Below are 19,316 nucleotides of genomic sequence, written 5' to 3'. Positions count from 1 at the left end.
TATCCAGTAGACTTTGGATCATTTCTGTGCTCACATTAATCGGTCAGTTTAAGGATAAAGTGTTTTGGGATTTTTTTAATTTTCAGTCCAGGCGTGCAGGAGGCTGTAGGTTACTATAGAGAGCTAAGATTTCTTTTAATTTCCTCATGTCTCCTGGTTCCATTGCCTTTTTCCATAGCCTTCACTGACACATGGAGCATCTTCAACATCCTCTGTCACAAAACCAGCCCCAAAGGGTCACACTTCCTGACTGAATTCTATGTGAAAAGAAGATCACTATCATCAGACTATCAGCTGGAGGATAGTGTCAAAATATTTTTCAAAAATCATGAGATGCCCAGCTGAGCCTTTTCATCAGAACAATCTGTTATTATAAAAAACATGGAAAACTAACTGCTTCTAATGCTGTCTCCAGCTCAGTTCAGTTTGTGCCAAGTCGTATTATCAAAAAGTGATAATATGTGATACCTGCTAACAGAGAAAATAAACGTTCAATAGGTGGGGTACAAATATTATTATTGTACCATATTAAGACCTGTATGCACAATACACACCATGTCTTAGTAAACCGACAAATGATCCTTTTACCCATTTTCCGCTGAACGTCACTTAAAGTCACCCTAATCAACTGTTGCTATACTTGTGGCTACAGCATACTCTGATTTTTGCCTTGCATCCTGAATCAAATGTGTTGTATTTTCTGAAAATGTCACTTAAGCTACAGAGGTACCAGACTGATGACATCAAAGCTCACCTGTCCCTCAGGTGTCTCTGGATACCAGATGACCAGTGGTCAGTTTTCTGCATGTGCTGCGTAAACATCAGCAAACTCTGCTTCTGACCAAGAAAGGTTTTCGCCATCAGGGGGCGATATGGGCAAAATATGTCAGGATGTTTTTATGTCAGGATCAGGACCTGGATGTTATTAGGATGGGTTTTTTTTAAATATTTTTTTATTATTTTCAGACTATTTGGCCCACAAACAATATTTCTGATTCTGCGTTTTGACCTATTTTTATGCACCATTTCATGACTTTAATCCAGTCTTGGGCCCTCTGATGTGTGTGTTTTTTTTTTAATTGAACTCGTGCTGCCTTCCAGTACTGTCTGAATTTTATAATTTAGAGGACAGGTATTCAAAAACAGCATCCAAATTCAACAAGACGTGTTCCATCAAGAAGAAAACTTTCTTTACATCATATCACTGACACAGACCTATGTGGTAGATTTAAGATTAGTTTAACAGAGGCATCAATCTCACACCAAATCTGCCTCGATTTGAATACGGTTGTTCCATGATAGCTAACCAAAGCTGATTTGTGTTAAATTAAACATACTGCAAACATTGTTACGATCCTGTTTTTTTACGGTGACTTGAACGTCGCTCACATTGTCCAGTCGGAGTTTTGTCCCTCTCGGACTCTCAGCTGGTGTCTGATAAGCAGAGTGTCTTGATAAGAAGAACCGGATCAGGGTCGTAGAGTCTCTGCCCGGGATTACCGCCTCACACAAACTGCAGTAAACTTTTGAGAGTGCTTTTTGGCGCTGTTGTTTGTCAATCATTGACAGTGTGCTGTGCTAACGGGCTACATCATTGCTGTGATGCAGAGGAATCAATAGAGCAAAAGGTGACCGACTTCTTTTCTCTCCGCCTGCCTTTGTTTCTGTGTCTTTTCCCGGCAGGGGAATATTTCAGCTGTCGTTATTGTAACATCACATTTGCCCTTGTTTAACCTCTCTCTCCGCCTCCAGCAGCACACAAACAAGGACCGGACCGACGCACTGCTGCTCCCCGACTGTGCTGAAGAATCATGGGGTACGCAGGACACCTTTCCTCGGTACTGCTGGTCGTCTGCCTCGCGCTTCATTACTCCTCAGGCTTCTGGATTCTTAACGTTATGTTTCCTCCAAATACCAAACCAAGAGTGCAGAGCAACGACACTTCACCTCTTGTTATCGGTAAGTGACCTCACTACAGTGTTATAAAGAGAAGTTTAAACCGAGCTCAGGGGACAAAATAAGATTTGCTTATGCTCATGTCCATTCATTTGTTTGGTCTGTTTCTTCATGGAAAACAGCTTGTATCTGGAAATCAAAGTCGACAGGTCAACAAACTTAGACCATAAAGGACCCAGTACAGTTACATTATTCAAACTGGGCTCAAGTTTATATATATATATGTATATATATATATATATATATATATATATATATATATATATATATATATATATATATATATATATATATATATATATATATATAAATAGAGAGAGAGAGAGAGAGAGAAAGAGAGAGAGAGAGAGAGAATTTGATGTTTGCCAAAATGTTTATTTTACAAACTGCAAAGAAAACACATTAAATATTGACACTGAAATGTGTATTCATGAAAAACATATTGATTTTGATTTCTGTGCCAGCAACACACAAAAATAAATGGGACTAGGGTGTGTTTTCCATTTTGTTAGGTCACTCTAAACCAGGGGTCACCAACAAGGTGTCCGTGGGCACCTGAGCACCCGTAAGAACTACTCCAGGTGCCCACAAGGCATGTTTCAAAAAAACAGGTCAAAGTGGAGCTCCTTTTAGAAAAGTTCCCCACATTATTGTTGTGTAAATCTTTAATTAATTTTGAAATAATTAACACTGATATGTGAGCAGTCTCTTCACTTAGTATTACTCCTACTACTATTAATGTTGTTATTAAAAAGTTATGTGTGCAATTTTGTTCAGGAAGGTTGTATCTGTCGAGTAGCCCTACGTAACGCTCATTTCTCTTGGGGTAGTTAGTCCTCAGTCACAAAAAGGTTGGTGACCCCTGCTCAAACTCTAAACAAGGGACATTTCAGCATTTTAGGATTTGATAGTAAATAAAGCTCAAGCTCTGCTGGGTGCCTTGCTTTCTGTGTACAACAAAGACTGTATAATATATATGGATGTAGTAGATTTGAAGCCTTCCGTTGATTGGGGAGCATAGGGGTCATGGTGTACTCAGAACCAGAAATACTTAATTAAACCCACTAATAGCATTTAGTGTCTGGATATGTGATTTTTAAAGGGTTATGAAATCTGATGGTCACAGGCCGGAGTGACCTGTGTCGTTCTGTGGTGTATTGTGGAGGAATCAGTCTGCACTGATTGTGCTCCTGGGTCAGACCAGTTAGATATGAGGTCTTGGAACTGGCTGTAAACATGTCTATCAATGCTTAAAAAATCATCGTGTTTGTGTTTCTTGGTCTTTCTGCAGCCAGCCTCAAGTGGTCATTCATGGAACTGCAGTTTGCACTTTGACTTGTCCCGTGGCCTGAAGTAGCCTCATGGTGCATAGTTGTTTTATTCTTGAGTTCTACTAGTTTGGCCTTGCAAAGTTTGACCTTACTTTTGTTTATTATGTCAATTAGTTTGTTACTGAACCGTTCAACAACACAGTCACTTTTGTTGTCTCTGGTTCTGAGTGTCACTGATCGCACAGCAGTAAAGGAATCCCATAAGTTATTTGGTTCTTTATAAAGTGGCAGCACTTCCAATAATCTAGAATTATGACCCTTATTTTCATTTCACGATGCAACAAACGTTTTTAGACAGGCAGGCCAGCTTAGCACCCCAGTCTTAAGGCCTGGTCTGGTCTGGTCAGTGGGGACTCATACTGTCTCCTATCATCATGGATGCTGGATTTGGGCTGTTAGCTGATGGCAAACTGGGTGCTCCCTCTCCTTTCTAGAGGAGGGTATGGCATCCATGATTTCCAAAAAGAAGGCCAAACTTTCTTTGACAGACCACATTTTTCCACCTGGGAGAAACTTGAATAAGCTCTGGCCCAGGGAGGTCTCTGGTGTTTCTGGATTGTTTTTATTTACAATTTCCTCTTTGCATGGTATGGGTTTTCTGGATTTATTCAGGTTACCTTCAGACTGCCCCTTTTATTCCAGTCACCGTTCATTGACCGATGAGTGTGGGTGTGTGTGGGTGCGTGCTTGTATAAGTGTATGTGTTTAAATTTTTGTTCTCTCTGTTTGATATACGAGAAACTCTGTCTCATTTAGGGATAGGTACTGAATTAGGTACTTTTATAGGTACTGACCGAATTCTGTCAAAAGTATCGGGTACCAATTCACATAAAATCAAAAGGTACCATGTATAGGTACCTAAATGCATTGTGATTGTGAGGGAGAGAAAGAGTCGACGATTTTCCATGCTGGACATAAACACAGCATTGCTAGGTTATATATTGAAGAATAAATATGTTAAGTTGAAGAAATGTGAGATTTATTATTAAAACATTGATGTTTACTAACACATAAACACAAAAAAGTACCAAAAATTGGTACCGTTGGGTACGGATACAGATTGCCAGGTACTGGGCACTGGTACTGTTGCCTGCAACACTGTTGTGCGTACAGCTCATGATGATAAAGTTTAATCTGATTTAAGGAACTTAATTGTCTAGTTCAAATAAAAAACAGTATTTGTACTTCTTCAGGTCAAACATGAAGTTTGAATGATTTGCAAACCAGCAAAATCAGTTTTTATTTTTAAAACTTTTTAAGGAACAGCATTGTGTTTCATGATCCAAACTTCATTCACTCCAATTACATTATAACAAAGGTTACACTCAGCTTACAGATAAACCAGAGCGTGTTCACGTGCTGCAGAGACAGAGGGGCGGATAAGGGGTTCATAAGAGCTGAGCAGCTGTTTGTACCTCTGTTTGTCTGTGTATTGATGTCCAGGCTATCAGTGAGGTTGTACATTGAACTCTGTACATTTGATCCTTTACTGTTTGTGTCCTGCTGATTTAGGTCAAACAGGAGAATCTGAGGCACAATGGGCCAAACAGATGACAGCTTTCTAGTTTAGAAACAAACTGGTCTCTGACAACTTTTTGATACCTTAACAAAAACCCAAGTATTAGAGATCAGATGTGCAGAACTCAGAGCTAGCTCAGTGTGCTCTCACCATAGTGGCTCTCATACTGATTAATTTGATGAGAAATATGGGTCAGGAGTGGAAAGACATAGTTTTGGTCACACTACAAACATCCATCAGTCATTCAAACAAAATATAGCTGCTGGGATGGGTACTGAATTAGGTACTTTTATAGGCACCAACTGAATTCCACCTGTAGTACTGAATATGGATTCTCATAAAATCAAAAGGTATCATGTTTAGGCGCCTAAACACATCCTTGTGACTGTGAGGGAGAGGAAGAGTAGGCAATTTTCTATACTGGACATGAACACAACATTGCAAGATTATAAAATTGAGGATAAATATTTTTAATTAAAAAACATTGAGATGTTATTATTAAGCAATTTCATATTTATTACCACATAAACACACAAAAGTACCAGCAATTGGTACCTTTAAGTACGGATACTGATAATAAAACATCCAGGATGTTATTTTACAGATAATTTCTGCAATTTTACAGTGCTGTATACTATTTTTGGAAAAACAGAAAAAAATACTTAAAAAATTTAGGGCTTTGAACCGTAAAATTAGTAGTTTATTGTACAGCGTAAAATTACTGAAAACATCTTAAGATCTTGTAGCATTTTGTTGTTGAATAACAAAAAAGGAAAAACCTGTTAAAAACGACGGAACATTTCCTGTAAAATTACATTTTTTTCAGTGTGCACAGAGCCCACAGTCTTTATGACATTTCTTTTATCAGGAAAACAAGTCTACGTCTGTTGGTGTAATAATGCTCAACACAACTGCTCCAGTGTGTTACTGGAATGTGAACAGAAAATTTCCTGCAGAAGATACTGATAAAGTGACTTTATTTAATAAATACTTCAGTCTTAAGTTAACAATAGATACACTTTGCACTCTGCAGAACGCAACATTTAATTTGCTCTGTGGGAGAAAATAAACCACTAGTTACAGTACAATGCTGATAAGCGGCTGTGTCCTTCAGCGTACACACACAAAAATCATGAAATAATCGGGATTTAAAGTCTAATTTACTGAGAGAAGCACAGCGTAGAATAGAGCCGCCTGAGGGATCCAAACATTTGTATGACTGTGATCAGCACCTGAGTAACTTTAACGCTATAGTCAACTTATCCAAACTTTAAGTGACTCTTTCCAGGGTAAGAATCAAAAGTTAAACGGTGAGAGAAATACATCCCACGCCTTTCAAGGCTTCTCTATGTGACAATCCCTATGTGGCAAAGCTTGTTGTAGACAATAACAATCATTAGGTGCAGGAATTCATTAAAACTTCTTTGTCTTCTTTTTAGTGCTGATGACATTATGTTGAGTCTATTCTATCATATCTGTAGCAATACTAGATGATTCAACCAAGTTTGGAAATGTCATATTTTAATTTTGTAAGTGAGATCATTCAGTCATTCAGCTTCTTCCATGTACATCAATCTGATCCTGTTCTTTCCAGTGTATTAATGTCACACTTTTTGTCAAATGTCATTAAAGACTCACTGAAGGAATCAGGCTGTTCAGAAGTCTGAAGCTGGAAGAGATGTTTTTAAAATCACTATTTTACGTGATCAAATTGCAGAAACCTGTCACAATCTGTGATCAGAGTCAAAGCCAGCTTTGGTGTATTTATCTTGTGACTCCTCGCGTTCATCTTTGGACCCACTGCAAGCTTAAAACACTCTAAAGTGGTCAGCAATAACCCACATCTTATCTAACCCTCCACTACTAGCCTTGAACTAATGTGTAGGTGTGTGGTTTCATGTCTAGTGCCAGGAAACCTTGGGAACCGCCTGGACGCTAAACTCGACAAGCCAACACTGGTCCACTGGATGTGCTATAAGAAAACGGATAATTGGTTCCCCCTGTGGATTGACCTCAACATGTTCATGCCTATAGGTGTGGACTGCTGGATTGATAACATTAGGTAACACTGATTTATTTTATTATTTATATATTATCTGTATTTCTGTTTCTTTTGCCTTCAACTGTTTAAATACCTTATTACAGGTATAAACGTAGCACAAAAGTAAACAAATCTGTGATTGGTTGATTATTTCTTTGTTGTATCAATGCTTCGTGTTTTTTTTAAATGGGGCCACATTTGTAAGTTTATCATTTTTTAACTTGTGAAGTTTAGAGAAATATTTTTACATGGAAAAACATTTACTGATTTTTGGTAAAATTTTCCAATGTACTGTCCTATTAATATGACATTATGTTGATGATGACTTAATTAATTTATTATATCTGTATAGATCAGAGGTATTTGGTATTAATTTTGTTTTTCATGTAACCTAAGTAGCAGGACAGTTTCAGTACAATAACAGTTGGTAGACCATAATATTTCAGTGTTTTGGCTCCACAACATTAACTTTTATATACATGTTTAAGACTTGTTTACAACAGGACAGCTAGACGATCCTCAAACTCCCCAGGGGTTCAGGTCCGAGTGCCAGGATTTGGGCAGACATATCCCATTGAACATCTTGACACTAACAAACTAGCTGGTAAGACAGAAATTGAGTACATTTATTTTTAAATGTCAAATCACAAAAGTCAGCATGAGAGAATAAAGACAAAGGAATGCCAAACCTATCATGTTAGCCTTAGCTAACCAGATTGTCTCACAGTCTGATCTATTGTTGTTGTTTTTACAGGTTATTTTTTCACCATGGTGGAACATTTGGTCCAGGTGGGCTACACCCGCAATGAGACCATACGAGGAGCACCATACGACTGGAGACTAGCTCCAAGTGAGTCACAGAGCAACACGTGTATCCCAACAAACATTCTTCTTGATCTGTTTTAGGGGTTTGGACTTGATCTTAAACACCATTTTTATAACATTTACCAGTTTTCAAATGAATCTCTCTGTCAGTTATCAGTCTCAGTTTGGCACAAACATAGGACAGATAAGATGATCCTTAATTTATTCCACAGTTGGAAACTGAAGGTGCTTTCCCACAAATTATTTCACTTTTAGTGAACTAAAAATTTTCTGTGGCTCATTGTTTATCTGTTTTTTCATTACAAGCTGTAGATTATAGAAAACAGGTGCATGAAGGACTACACTGAGGCTGTTGTAGCACAGCGCCATACCAGTAGAGGGCAGTTAGACAATAAAGACCATTCAGACACATTCAGCAAAATGATGCCATGGAAGTTGAAGACGGGCTAGCATCACAGTTAGCCCGTTAGCATGGAGAGGATTTAGCATGTGCTGGTTTTGATCGTGTTTTAATTCACTGCAGTTGGATTTGTTGACACATGAAAGGAGACAAGAGCTCATGGCAGAGCTGCTAACGGTTAAAACATGAAGATGGCAGAAATCAGCCAGTGTTTCAGCTTAAAAAACATTATTGATGACTTTCAGCAGGATGTGTCTTCAAACAGCTTTGGATCGTCATTAAATACTGATCTGATGAGGAGATTATGACTCATAATGTATACATACACATTTATATACAAATATAAAACTAAACTAGGGTTAATTCCTGAGGATTTCTTTGGCGTATGTTGTAAACTGGATATCTACTGACACGTTCAGCTGAAGGTCTCCAGTTTACAGGGTCACTCTTTAAACTGGAACATCGGGAGCTGACAGAGACACATTTACACTATCAGGCTCAAAGAAGACCATTGGTTAGGAGGTACTAAACCAAGTCCATCACAGCTGGGGGTCATCTTACTTTTCCAAACATTTCATTAACCCTTTCAGGCTCAAATTAAGTTTTAGTAACAGAAAAATCCTGGGATGTTGCAACATTGTAATAAAGCTACCCCTGAGGGAAAAACCAAGCTGCAACCTCCGGTCTAAGAATATGAGACAATGCGTAAGTGCTAAATTATGCTGTTTTTCGAGTGTCGGCTTGAGCAGGAGCAGCACCAAGCCAAAAAAAGCCATTTTTAAGCAGAAATTAACCTATTTACAGCCTGGTTCAAAAAAACGTCTTCTGTCCGAGTTGCTAATTTTTCACCCACTGTACGGGATGAATTTTTTTTAACTCGGCCGCTCAGAGGATAATAAGATCGCAAGCTCCCCCAATAAGAGGCACAGCTGAATGTCACATGACCAACATGCGCCCTATGGTTGTATACAAAGCCCTTGCCCCTACCAATATGGCCGCTATAGCCGATGTGCTTAATTGTCCATTTCAGAAACAGACAGGTGACGTCGGCGAGACTATGTCCATGTTTTATACAGTCTATGGGAAAAACCCAGAGGAGATAAAATTAACCAAATGGCATGCACTGTATCTATCTATCTATCTATCTATCTATCTATCTATCTATCTATCTATCTATCTATCTATCTATCTATCTATCTATCTATCTATCTATCTATCTATCTATCTATCTATAATAATAATATAATAATACATTTTATTTATAGAGCGCTTTTCAAGTTCTCAAAGACGGTTTACAAGGTAAAAGCAGTATAAAAAACAAGTTTAAAAACAGATACAAAAAAAATGAGATAACAGAAAAAGAAAGACATGTATAGAAAAGAAGACGAGACAAAAACAATTCAAAGGTGTAGAGTAAAAGCAAGTTCAGTTACCGGGGGTTGTTAAATTAAAAGCTATGCGAAACAGGTGAGTTTTGAGTTTTGTTTTGAAGGCAGTGAGGTCAGCAGTATCACGGAGGTGTTGTGGGAGTGAGTTTCAAAGCAAGGGGGCAGCAACAGAGAAGGCTCTGTCCCCCCAGGTTCGGTGCTTGGTCCTAGGGACGGTGAGGAGGTTTGCTACTGAAGAACGGAGGGTGCAGGAAGGGGTGTAGGGGTGGAGCATGTCAGTAAGGTATGGAGGGGCCTGGTTATGAAGTGCTTTGTGAGTGAGGAGGAGGATTTTAAAATGGATATGGTAATGGACGGGGAGCCAGTGGAGATCTTGAAGAATGGGAGTTATGGTGAGGAGGCGGGCGGCAGAGTTTTGTATATACTGGAGTTGTTGAGGTGGTTGTTGGTTGTGCCAAAAAGAATGCTATTGCAGTAATCGATTCGGGATGTGATGAAGGCGTGGATGAGGGTTTCAGCAGCAGAGAAGGAAAGAGAGGGGCGAAGGCGGGCAAAGTTCTTCAGATGGAGTAAGGCTGTTTTTGTAATTGCTTTGTAATCTAACTATCTATCTATCTGCTTTGTAATCTATCTATCTTTATATATATATATATATATATATATATATATATATATATATATATATATATATATATGTATATATATATATATATATATATATATATATATATATATATATATGTATATATATATATATATATATATATATATATATATATATATATTCAGAATTCATCTTATGCAGTTTCGGTTTCAAATTAATGGAGGTTGGTAGTGAAACTTAGATGAAAACTGGTGCCTTGAAAATCTGTTTTGGTGAAACCAAGGAGGCAGCCATGTTGGAAGTGACACAGCTCTGCCAATTGGTTGGATAGTGGGAAACTGTTTGTTGCTAATGCATAACTAAGTTCTGCAGTGGTACTTCTGAGAAAAAAAGGCTCATAAAATGTGGATATAAAATGCGAATGTGTAACTAGCAATTAGCTGTTGCAAGTCTGTAACGTCAGCCTTGTGAGGGTTAAAAGCATAAAAATTAAGTGTATCTCAAGAAAAATATCAACAGAACCAAAATACAAATAAGACAAGTTGAGGATTGAGGAGACATGAGGTGATGATTTTACTCATAAATAAAACTGATAATTGCTCATATAGATTACAGATGGTCTTGACAGTGGCATTATCTCACTTGTGTCCTTCTTAAATAGACTTTCATGAAAAGAGTGTTTCCAAAAACAGGCCCAGTCTCTAAACATAAACTGAGCTGGATGTTTGAAGTATGAAGAAATCAGAGATTTCCTTTAACATGAAACAGTTTATTCATGTTTATCTTTACTCGGTGTAAAGCCTCTAACTAAATCTGTGATTGCTGATACTTCTCAGCTCCAGAAGGCACCAAACCATATAACACATTTGTTATTCCATTACTACCATCACATGACGAGTTATCGAGCCATGACGCATTAGAGGAGGTGATGTTTGAATGGGCTGTGTAGACTCACTGTTTGGGTAGAACAAAGAATTGATCCATTTAAACTTTTTTTTCCATGTCTGATCTAACTGATGTTGGATTAGTGTTCAGGCTTGAAGCAGTGTTGGTACCCAGTTCTGCCTTTCAGGTTTTATCAGAGGCTCCCCCTGCTGGGACCTTTGTTCTATTGTTTATCATTTTAATTCACCTCCACATTTGAATCCATCATCTCTTTAATTCTCCTTTCTCCGACAGATGAGAACAAAGAGTACTTTACAAAGCTGCAGGAGCTGGTTGAAGACATGTATGAGCAGTATGACAAGCCTGTTTACCTGCTGGCACACAGCATGGGCTGCCATTACGTCCTCTACTTCCTCAACCACCAGCCCCAGGCCTGGAAGGACAAGTACGTCAGGGGCTTTATTTCCCTGGGAGCTCCATGGGGAGGCGCCGTTAAACCACTTAGAGTCCTGGCATCAGGTAAAAGCAAATGCTGTTAGTTCATATTGTATTTATAAAGTGGATCAAAATGCAAAGCTTGTTGTTACATATTTAAAGAAGCCACCCGGTTTGATCTGTGCTCGATCAATACGAGATGCAGTTTTCAAACAGTGATTTCATTTATGACACAACCTACTTGACCCAAAGGGAAAAGGTAATTGCCACCCAAACCTAAAAACTAGTTCTTTCACCCCCAATGATGAGTGGCAACAAGTCTCATTACAATGCTGTAAGGAAATTTTGACCCACTCTTCTATTGTAATTCAGACACATTGGAGGGTTTTGGAGCATGAACTACCTGTTCAAAGATGCTATGAGGAGGATCTGTTTTAATTGTACTGTCCCGCCACCTTCTGGCCCGGAGTCACACACACACTGTTGTAAATTACTTTTAGTGAGGCATGTGTTTGTTTTGGAATTAAATGGAGATAGGATCAAAATATATTTTTTATTTTTGTTCAAGACAACTTTTTTAAGGTATGGTATTTATCAGTACAGTTACGTTGCACTGCAGTTTGAAATGAGACATCAAGCAAACATTATTACAGCCAGCTACAGGTAGCGCTATCGGCAGCCTGGTGCTCTGACCTATCTGTAGGTTAACGTGACAACAAGTAAACACTGTCAGTTTGTATGTAGTTTATGGTCGTCTATATTTAGCTCAGCTGACAGCCCGGTGCTCTAAGACATGTCTGTAATGTGTAGCGTTAGTGAATCCTGGTTATGTCCTGCCAGTCATCTACCAATCAGAGCTAACGTAACCTCACTCTTCATTTTATTGATAGACTCAAGTTTGAACAGACCACTGCAGAATAACTGCTGACTGTGGGTTGGAGTCAACATTATCACAACAGATTATCCCCTGTGCTAGCCTTTAGCTCGTGCTCTATCTCTCTCCTGTTTCTCTTTCTTCTGCTCTTCTGTCCTTTTTCTGTCTGACAGTTAGGCTCCAGTGTCCACCATCACTACAAAAATAATCACAGAATTTTTTTTAGCAGAGAAAAACACAGATCTCTCTTCCTTTCTAAACCTCATCAGCTGACGTGGTGCTGTCATAGAGACTTAGACGTTCCGTAAATCAATCTGGTCCAATCTGGATCCGATCAGGAAGCTAGGATGTAGCGAGATGAAATTTTTCAAGATCTCTTAGAAACTCTTCACAGCCCATTTAAGGTCATGTGGCAGCATCTCAATCTGGAGTTTAATACTGTTTGCATGGGATAACTATTACATAGGGGAGCTTTGGGTCCCTTTTTTCCCTAAATAAATAAATAAATAAAAAACTACCTTTTGTTGTATCTCTAGTTATCTTTCTCTGACAGAAAAATGTGTTGAATGATCTGAAACAATTAAGTTTCACTTTGTTCCCTCTGCAGGAGAAAACGACGGCATTCCAATGATTTCCAACATCAAGATTCGAGAAGAGCAGAGGATGGCAACAACTAATCCTTGGATGCTGCCATCAGAGGAAGTCTGGCCAAAGGACCATGCATTCATCTCTACGCCCACTTTTAACTACACCAACCAGGACTACCAGCGCTTCTTCACAGACATCAATTTCGAGGATGGCTGGTACCTATCAGATAAAGCATTGTTGATTACATTTAGCGTTATAACGTTCTCTACTTATAGTGTGATAAATGTGTGGACTGATGCAACTGACTGATTGCTTTGATTTCCAGTGATATTTCAAGCAAATAGAGTGTAGTACTGGTACTCCACAGGCTCAGTGTACAGCTTCTCTTACTTAAGAAGAAACAGATCCCATCAGACCTCAGAGCCAGCATTTATCAGTGCATTTAAGACAGATGTCCAAGACAATAGAAGCAGCTACAAGCAAAACATCCAAACGTGCAGGTCAATGTACACCCCTGATCAAAATCTTAAGACCATTTGAAAAATTGCACAAATTTGACATTTTACACTGTTGGATCTTAAAAAGTTTCAAAGTAGAGTTTCAAAGTAGAGTTTCAAAATGCATAAAAAAGAAATAAGAATGAGACAAAAAAATTGAAAAGTCTGTTCAGCTCATCAACAGTTTGGGAGCACAGCCTTTGAAAAAACTAAATCTGCTCTAAAATGTGGATTCAGTGATTTTCTGTCAGATATTCTCTCTGTCATGACCTCCTGATGGCAGAGGCTAAAAATGTTTCTCTCTGTGAATTTGGTCAGATGGTTTGACCTGCATCAGCAAGGCCTCTCACAACAACTGGTCTTAAATCTGGGGCCTGTACTACGAAGCTGGATTAGCTCTTAGCAAGATAACTTCCTGGATAAGTTTCGGGTTTTCCGTACTACGAATGTGGATCTCTTTTTATCCAGACACGTTGCCCCGGTAACTGATGCTGAACGCCAAACCTGGTCTGGAGCAGGTTAAGTTCCAGGATAAGAGCTCACGGGGTGTGACAGGCCGCCCGCTGACCAATCGGTTCTCTCAGACGGGCATGAAAGACCGCTCAGTCACCAATTTGCTCAGCCGGAGTGAAGTCCTCCAGCGCGGGACCGCCCCCTGTCTTTTTGGACCAACATTTTTTCTTATGGGCTGTGAACAAACAATATCTTACTGATCATCATAACTGAGACATTGTCAGGAAAAAGTAGAAATGTGTGCAAATGGAATCTTTCATACTGACCACTTTGAAGGATGTTTTTATTTTTATTTTTATTTTTTATTTGCGATTTATTGCCAGCAATCACTACTGTAAAGTAGGCTGCTCTCTTCTCCATTGTGGAAAATGCTCCAGGGCCGCTAACCACGCCCATTTTATGTGTGCGCGCACAGATCCCAGCTGTATTCACTTATCGAGTTGATAACGAGCCTCGTAGTACAGCAGATCTGAATGACGGAGATCCAGTGAAGTTCAGCGAGTTGTTGCAGAGTTATCCTGGATTCCTGGATGACTTAATCCAGCTTCGTAGTACAGGCCCCTGAACAGGTGTATTGTTTATTTATTTGTTTATTTAAAGGTGTATGTGAAATGATTTTGAAACATGGAAATAAATCTCACATCTCTCAAACTGGTTCTTACAAGATGAACCACCTTGAAACCAACAAGAAAGAACATTGACTCTCAATAGTGTCTCACTAGGCTAAACAGACTGATGTTCATCTCTGTCCCACAACCTTCTTTATCTTCTTCTTTGTGTCACAGGTACATGTGGGAGGATACCAAGAACCTCACCAGTGCCCTCCACCCACCAGGTGTTGAGGTGTGGTGTATGTACGGCGTGGGCATCCCGACTCCAGTTACCTACATCTACGATGAGGATTTCCCCAACGTGGACCCTATAGACTTTGTTTATGCTGACGGGGATGACACAGTGGACAGTTCTAGCATGAGTCTGTGCAAACGGTGGGTGGGGAAGCAGGAGAAGCCTGTCCATGTTACTGAGTACACAGGGCTCCCCCATCTGGATATAGTGTTTCATGAAAAGGTGCTCGACCAAATTCAGAACATCCTGGAGGGAAAATCAGAAGTGCCAAGTGCTATTGATGTTAGACCTGTATCCAATTAGCAGACCATGAAAGGATGCCACATTTTTATAATTTATCCTTTACCCCAGCCCAGAACACTGACCCCCTACCTGAATATTTCTGTTTTCAATCTGTTTATTGTGTTGTGTTCCCTTCATTTTGATCAGGAGGACGTGTTCTGCAGCTATGATAAATAATCATTAGTGGTTATTTAGGATACTTCAACTACTGGTACATTCATCTCGTGTTTTGTCTATGATTGTTAGTTATTGATCGAAGAAATCAGAAAGTTTGTTTCATTACTTACAAATAAAATGTGGGTTGTTTCCTGAACTTAGGGGGCCGTTTTCACAACAAGGTTTTAACCAAAAACACCTTGAAAAAAAACTGCGTTCACACAGAAAACACTGAGGGACTGAAAACGCTGTGATATGCATGTCAGGCCTGTATGATTTACAATTTACAATTTCACTTAGCAGACATATTTGTCCAAAGCCACATACAACCTGAGCAGTTGGTGGGTATGGTGCCTTGCTCAATGCTCAAGGGTACCTTGACAGGGCTCAGGAATTTATACCAACACCTCTCCAGCTATCATTCTAATTCCCAATCGTGGTCCATGCCGGGACTTGAACCAGCAACCCTCTGGTTACATAGCCAAGTCCCTATGGACTGAGCCGCTGCTGTCCCCCTGTAGTTGGCGTTATAACCCCTCCACCAAAGCAGAGGTGGGCTGACCATCTGGCATCTGTATGGAATGAATCTTTGCACTTCTCCTGTTTTGTTGACCCAGCAGCAAAGACGCAACCTGGTAGTCCACCATTGTTACTTTTGTTGATGTCTGATTTTCACATGGCAATTTAGGTCCAATTCCAATTCTACCCCTTAACCCTTGTTTTAGCCTGGTTTTGCGTGTGCATATGTAGCGAAGGGGTGTTCCAGCTCTCGATATTTTTATCATTTATTCAGCCGTTTGCTACTCCACATTAATATTAGCTATATTTTGAACTGTTAGTTGTATTTTGAAATCATTTGTTACAATGATCTAACTAACGCTGTTATAGTGACAGCTAAAGCTAATAATAGCTACATCGATGTCAGACCAGGGTGACAAACTCAAAGCAAATGGACTTCACTACTAGGGATGGGTACCTTTCACATTTTAAATGATACGGTACCGGTGCCCTGTACCTGGCAATCAGTATTAGTACTTAACGGTACGTTTTTACGGTACTTTTTTGTGTTCATGTGGTAATAAATATCAACTTAATAAAATTTAATCATAATTAAATCTCAAATTTCTTTCATTTAACAATTTTTTTCTTCAATATGTATATAAACTTGCAATGCTAGGTTCAAGTCCAGCATGGAAAAATTGCCCACTCTTCCACTCCCTCACAGTCACAAAGATGGGTTTAGGTACCTAAACATGGTACCTTTTGTTTTTATGTGAATCGGTACCAGGTCCTTTTGACAGAACTCAGTCGGTACCTACAAAAGTACTTAACTCGGTCCCCATGCCTATTCACTACAATGAACTTCATTTTATGAATGATTAGATAGGTAAGCTGCATTCAGAGCTGCATTAGCTCCACAAACTATGATAAGCTAATGTTACGGTATCCAGAAGCTTTATAATATAGCTTCTGAACACTTTTACGTTAGCTTTACATTTGCTTTTTATAGCCCAGCTGTTTCATCACTTGTAATCCAGTTCATGGTAGTGAAGTCTGTTTGCTGTGAATATGTTGCCCTGATCTGACATTGGTTTATCATCACTTTGTAAAAATGTGTTTGGATTGGAAGTGAGCAGTTGCTCTACCTACAACAGCCTCCGGAAATCGAGTGGTGTCTTGTTTTTTAACATGCTTTTTAACCCCTTCTCTTGGCTCTTGAAACAGAGGTCCAAGGAGAAGGGGCTTAGTGTAACAGTTGGGATTTGCCTTTAAGTTGCCTCAGTGGAAGTGTAACACGCAAGGCAGAGCGCGGCATCAGTGTTTCTGCTAAAAGCTCCAGCTTTCTGTTTACACAGCAATGGCGGTTTCAGAAAAATCACGCTCTGGAGCCAGTTTTCTAAAATTTCCATTTTAGGTTGGCTTAAACGCCACAACAATACCTTTGTGTTTCATCCTAAAATCCTGTCGTGAAAACAGCCCCTTAGGAGTACAGCAGCATATTTAAAGGCTCTGTGAGAACTTCCTGTTTGGTGTTGATTGCAGTGACACCTGTGGCCAGAATTGGTAGTGTTCTTCCAGAATAAAAACTCAGTTTCCCATGAGCACCATCACTCTCTGTCATTAAGTCGTGACTCTTACCAAGGTGTGCATTTGTTTTGTTTCAGAGAACTTTTCCCAGGATGCAAAGCGTTGAGGAAATGTATTTATTTGTAGCTTTCTTCTTCTCTGACGTCCTTTCTCTTTTTGACAGTCAAGCTCCATAGTCAAAAATTACTACAAAAGCAATCCAAAAAAAACTTTTTAGCAAGGAAAAACGAAGATCTTTATTTTTCCCTGTCACTTTTTCAGTCTGCGTAGTGTCAGCAAAGGGACTTTTGGCATTGATACAATAATCTCATTCAAAATCATGGATCATAAACAGGCAAATAAAAGTGAGACTATTTCAAGGTCACTCAGAAAGTCCTCACAGGGCCTCTAAATGACAAAATCGTCTGGGTCTAGACAAACTTGTGGAGGGGGTCCTTCATTTTCTTGTCAATGAAAGGATAATCAAATTGTATGAAGTTATAAGCTTTTGTTAAACATAAGCATCATGTTTATTTGATCTGTATGTATCAACCTGTTGGTTCCATCAGCTGTATATTTTATAAAGTTATCCCAAACACTCACTCTGTGTGTGGTGTTTTTGTTGGCAGGGCCTCTGTAAAAAACCAATGGGATTGTATCAGTATGAACAGTTTTAAAAAACATTTGCCATTGTGACATTACAGGTCAACACTCAACAAAGGGGGACCTTAGAGTGATTATGTACACACAGTCCAGAGTCTGTTCAGAGTCTACTGCTGTTATCAAACTCTGTGAAGTTTCAGAGAAGTCTAAGCTGCCATTTTTTAGAGAGGAGACTTTCACAAAGACAGCGTTAAGGGCATAGACTGGCAATAAGAGCTTTGATATGAGTTTTATCTTGGTCCCACCAAAGAGGGGATGCAGAGGAGTCCAAAATCTGGATGGAGAATGCCAAGCTTCATGCTGTTGACTTCAAGGAGCAAGAAAATGTAAACACAAGATGGAAAGTGGCGCAAATCCACATTGGTCAAACAAAATCAAAAGAATTATTGACTCAGTGCCATGTCTGGGTGAAAAAAGGTAGATTTCCTGACGCAATTCACTTCATGTAACTCCCCAGAGAAAAAGACATCTTATGTCCCAAATCTCTTCTGTAAGTACATGTCTGTACTTCCTTCCTTCTCTCCATTAGGGACGCACTACTCTGGTCCTGGTATCAGGTATTGGTTCAATACAGACTTAAAAGCTTAGATCATATATCAGTTTAAAAGACATGATCTGTAGGACAGATCTAGTTAACTCAGATCTATGTATTTTGTGGTTACTATGTTTTCATCACCAGCAGGTCTGTGTGTGTTTTTGTTCAGCAGAGCTAAACATGAACCGCTGAGATTTACAGTTCAACTTATTCCTGTAAGTGTTGAAGATTAACTCACCACACATTTATGGTAACAGTCTAAAGATGGGCACCTCTGCTCATTCAATGTTTTTCTCAGTTTCTATTAATTTCAAAACTGAAGATACACGTGTTAAACAAACCAGATTCTTCAAAGTAGCAACCTTTCGTTTTGCTAACAACTCTACCTACTCTTGGTAATCCTGTTCTTGAATAAAGTTTAGACTTTAAGCTGAGCCTTTTTATGGTTATGCTAATGTAGGCTACATCCTATGGGTTGCACACACTGAAAATAAAAGCAATCGTTCAACATATCAGTTACTTTTAGAGCTATGTTTGTGATCTGTTTCACATTAAAATTTGATATGAAAATATAATTGACATTCTGTCACAGTTAAATTTAAATGGTCAATACAAATCTAAATTTTGGGTATAGATCCAAATTTTATATTTAACAAAAAGAAAATTGTGGAGTAATACTGATACTTCATTTACCAGTACATATATAACAACTTCATCAGGCTCCATCATGTCTGGAGGGGATGGACAAATCCACCCCTTTATTCTCTTGATGTGCTAATATAATGTTATTTATGAACTTAATGAAGGGTTAAAATGTAAGCTGAAGGTTTCAGATTTACATTAACATGCATATGTAGTTTAAATGTCATTATTCTGACTTGTAGAGAATATGCAAGCTTTTGCTTTGCTTA

At 39.0% G+C, this 19,316-nt stretch overlaps 1 protein-coding gene across 2 annotated transcripts; it reads left to right on the top strand.

Annotated features, from left to right (window-relative positions):
• Window positions 1-1,392: 1,392 nt before the first annotated feature.
• On the top strand, window positions 1,393-17,798 carry lcat (lecithin-cholesterol acyltransferase). Of its 2 annotated transcripts, none has more exons than XM_074678445.1 (8): window positions 1,393-1,628; window positions 1,756-1,959; window positions 6,712-6,868; window positions 7,336-7,451; window positions 7,602-7,697; window positions 11,244-11,468; window positions 12,866-13,065; window positions 14,646-17,798. In XM_074678445.1, exons 2-8 carry the CDS (start codon window positions 1,812-1,814, stop codon window positions 15,003-15,005), a joined length of 1,302 nt encoding a protein of 433 aa, XP_074534546.1. In that variant the 5' UTR covers window positions 1,393-1,628; window positions 1,756-1,811; the 3' UTR covers window positions 15,006-17,798. The 2 variants fall into 2 exon arrangements, with proteins under 2 accessions (XP_074534546.1, XP_074534547.1); XM_074678446.1 differs by having other exon boundaries at window positions 1,753-1,959.
• The last annotated feature ends 1,518 nt before the right edge of the window (window positions 17,799-19,316 follow it).

Source organism: Halichoeres trimaculatus, unplaced genomic scaffold, assembly GCF_033239565.1.
Source record: "Halichoeres trimaculatus isolate MK-OKI-2021-1 unplaced genomic scaffold, fHalTri1.1 fHalTri1_scaffold_10, whole genome shotgun sequence".
In the NCBI taxonomy this organism is placed as follows: Eukaryota; Metazoa; Chordata; class Actinopteri; order Labriformes; family Labridae; genus Halichoeres; species Halichoeres trimaculatus.
The sequence above is the reverse complement of the archived record's forward strand: the minus strand, read 5'-3'. Positions and strand labels throughout refer to the sequence as shown.

What these genes read in the sequence shown, in the direction of transcription:
- lcat (XM_074678445.1), top strand. Translation starts at nt 1,812, where the DNA reads ATGGGGTACGCAGGACACCTTTCCTCGGTACTGCTGGTCGTCTGCCTC. An exon ending in TGCTGGATTGATAACATTAG is followed by an intron (nt 6,869 to 7,335) that starts GTAACACTGATT and finishes TACATGTTTAAG; the next exon opens with ACTTGTTTACAACAGGACAG. An exon ending in ATTTCGAGGATGGCTGGTAC is followed by an intron (nt 13,066 to 14,645) that starts CTATCAGATAAA and finishes TGTCACAGGTAC; the next exon opens with ATGTGGGAGGATACCAAGAA.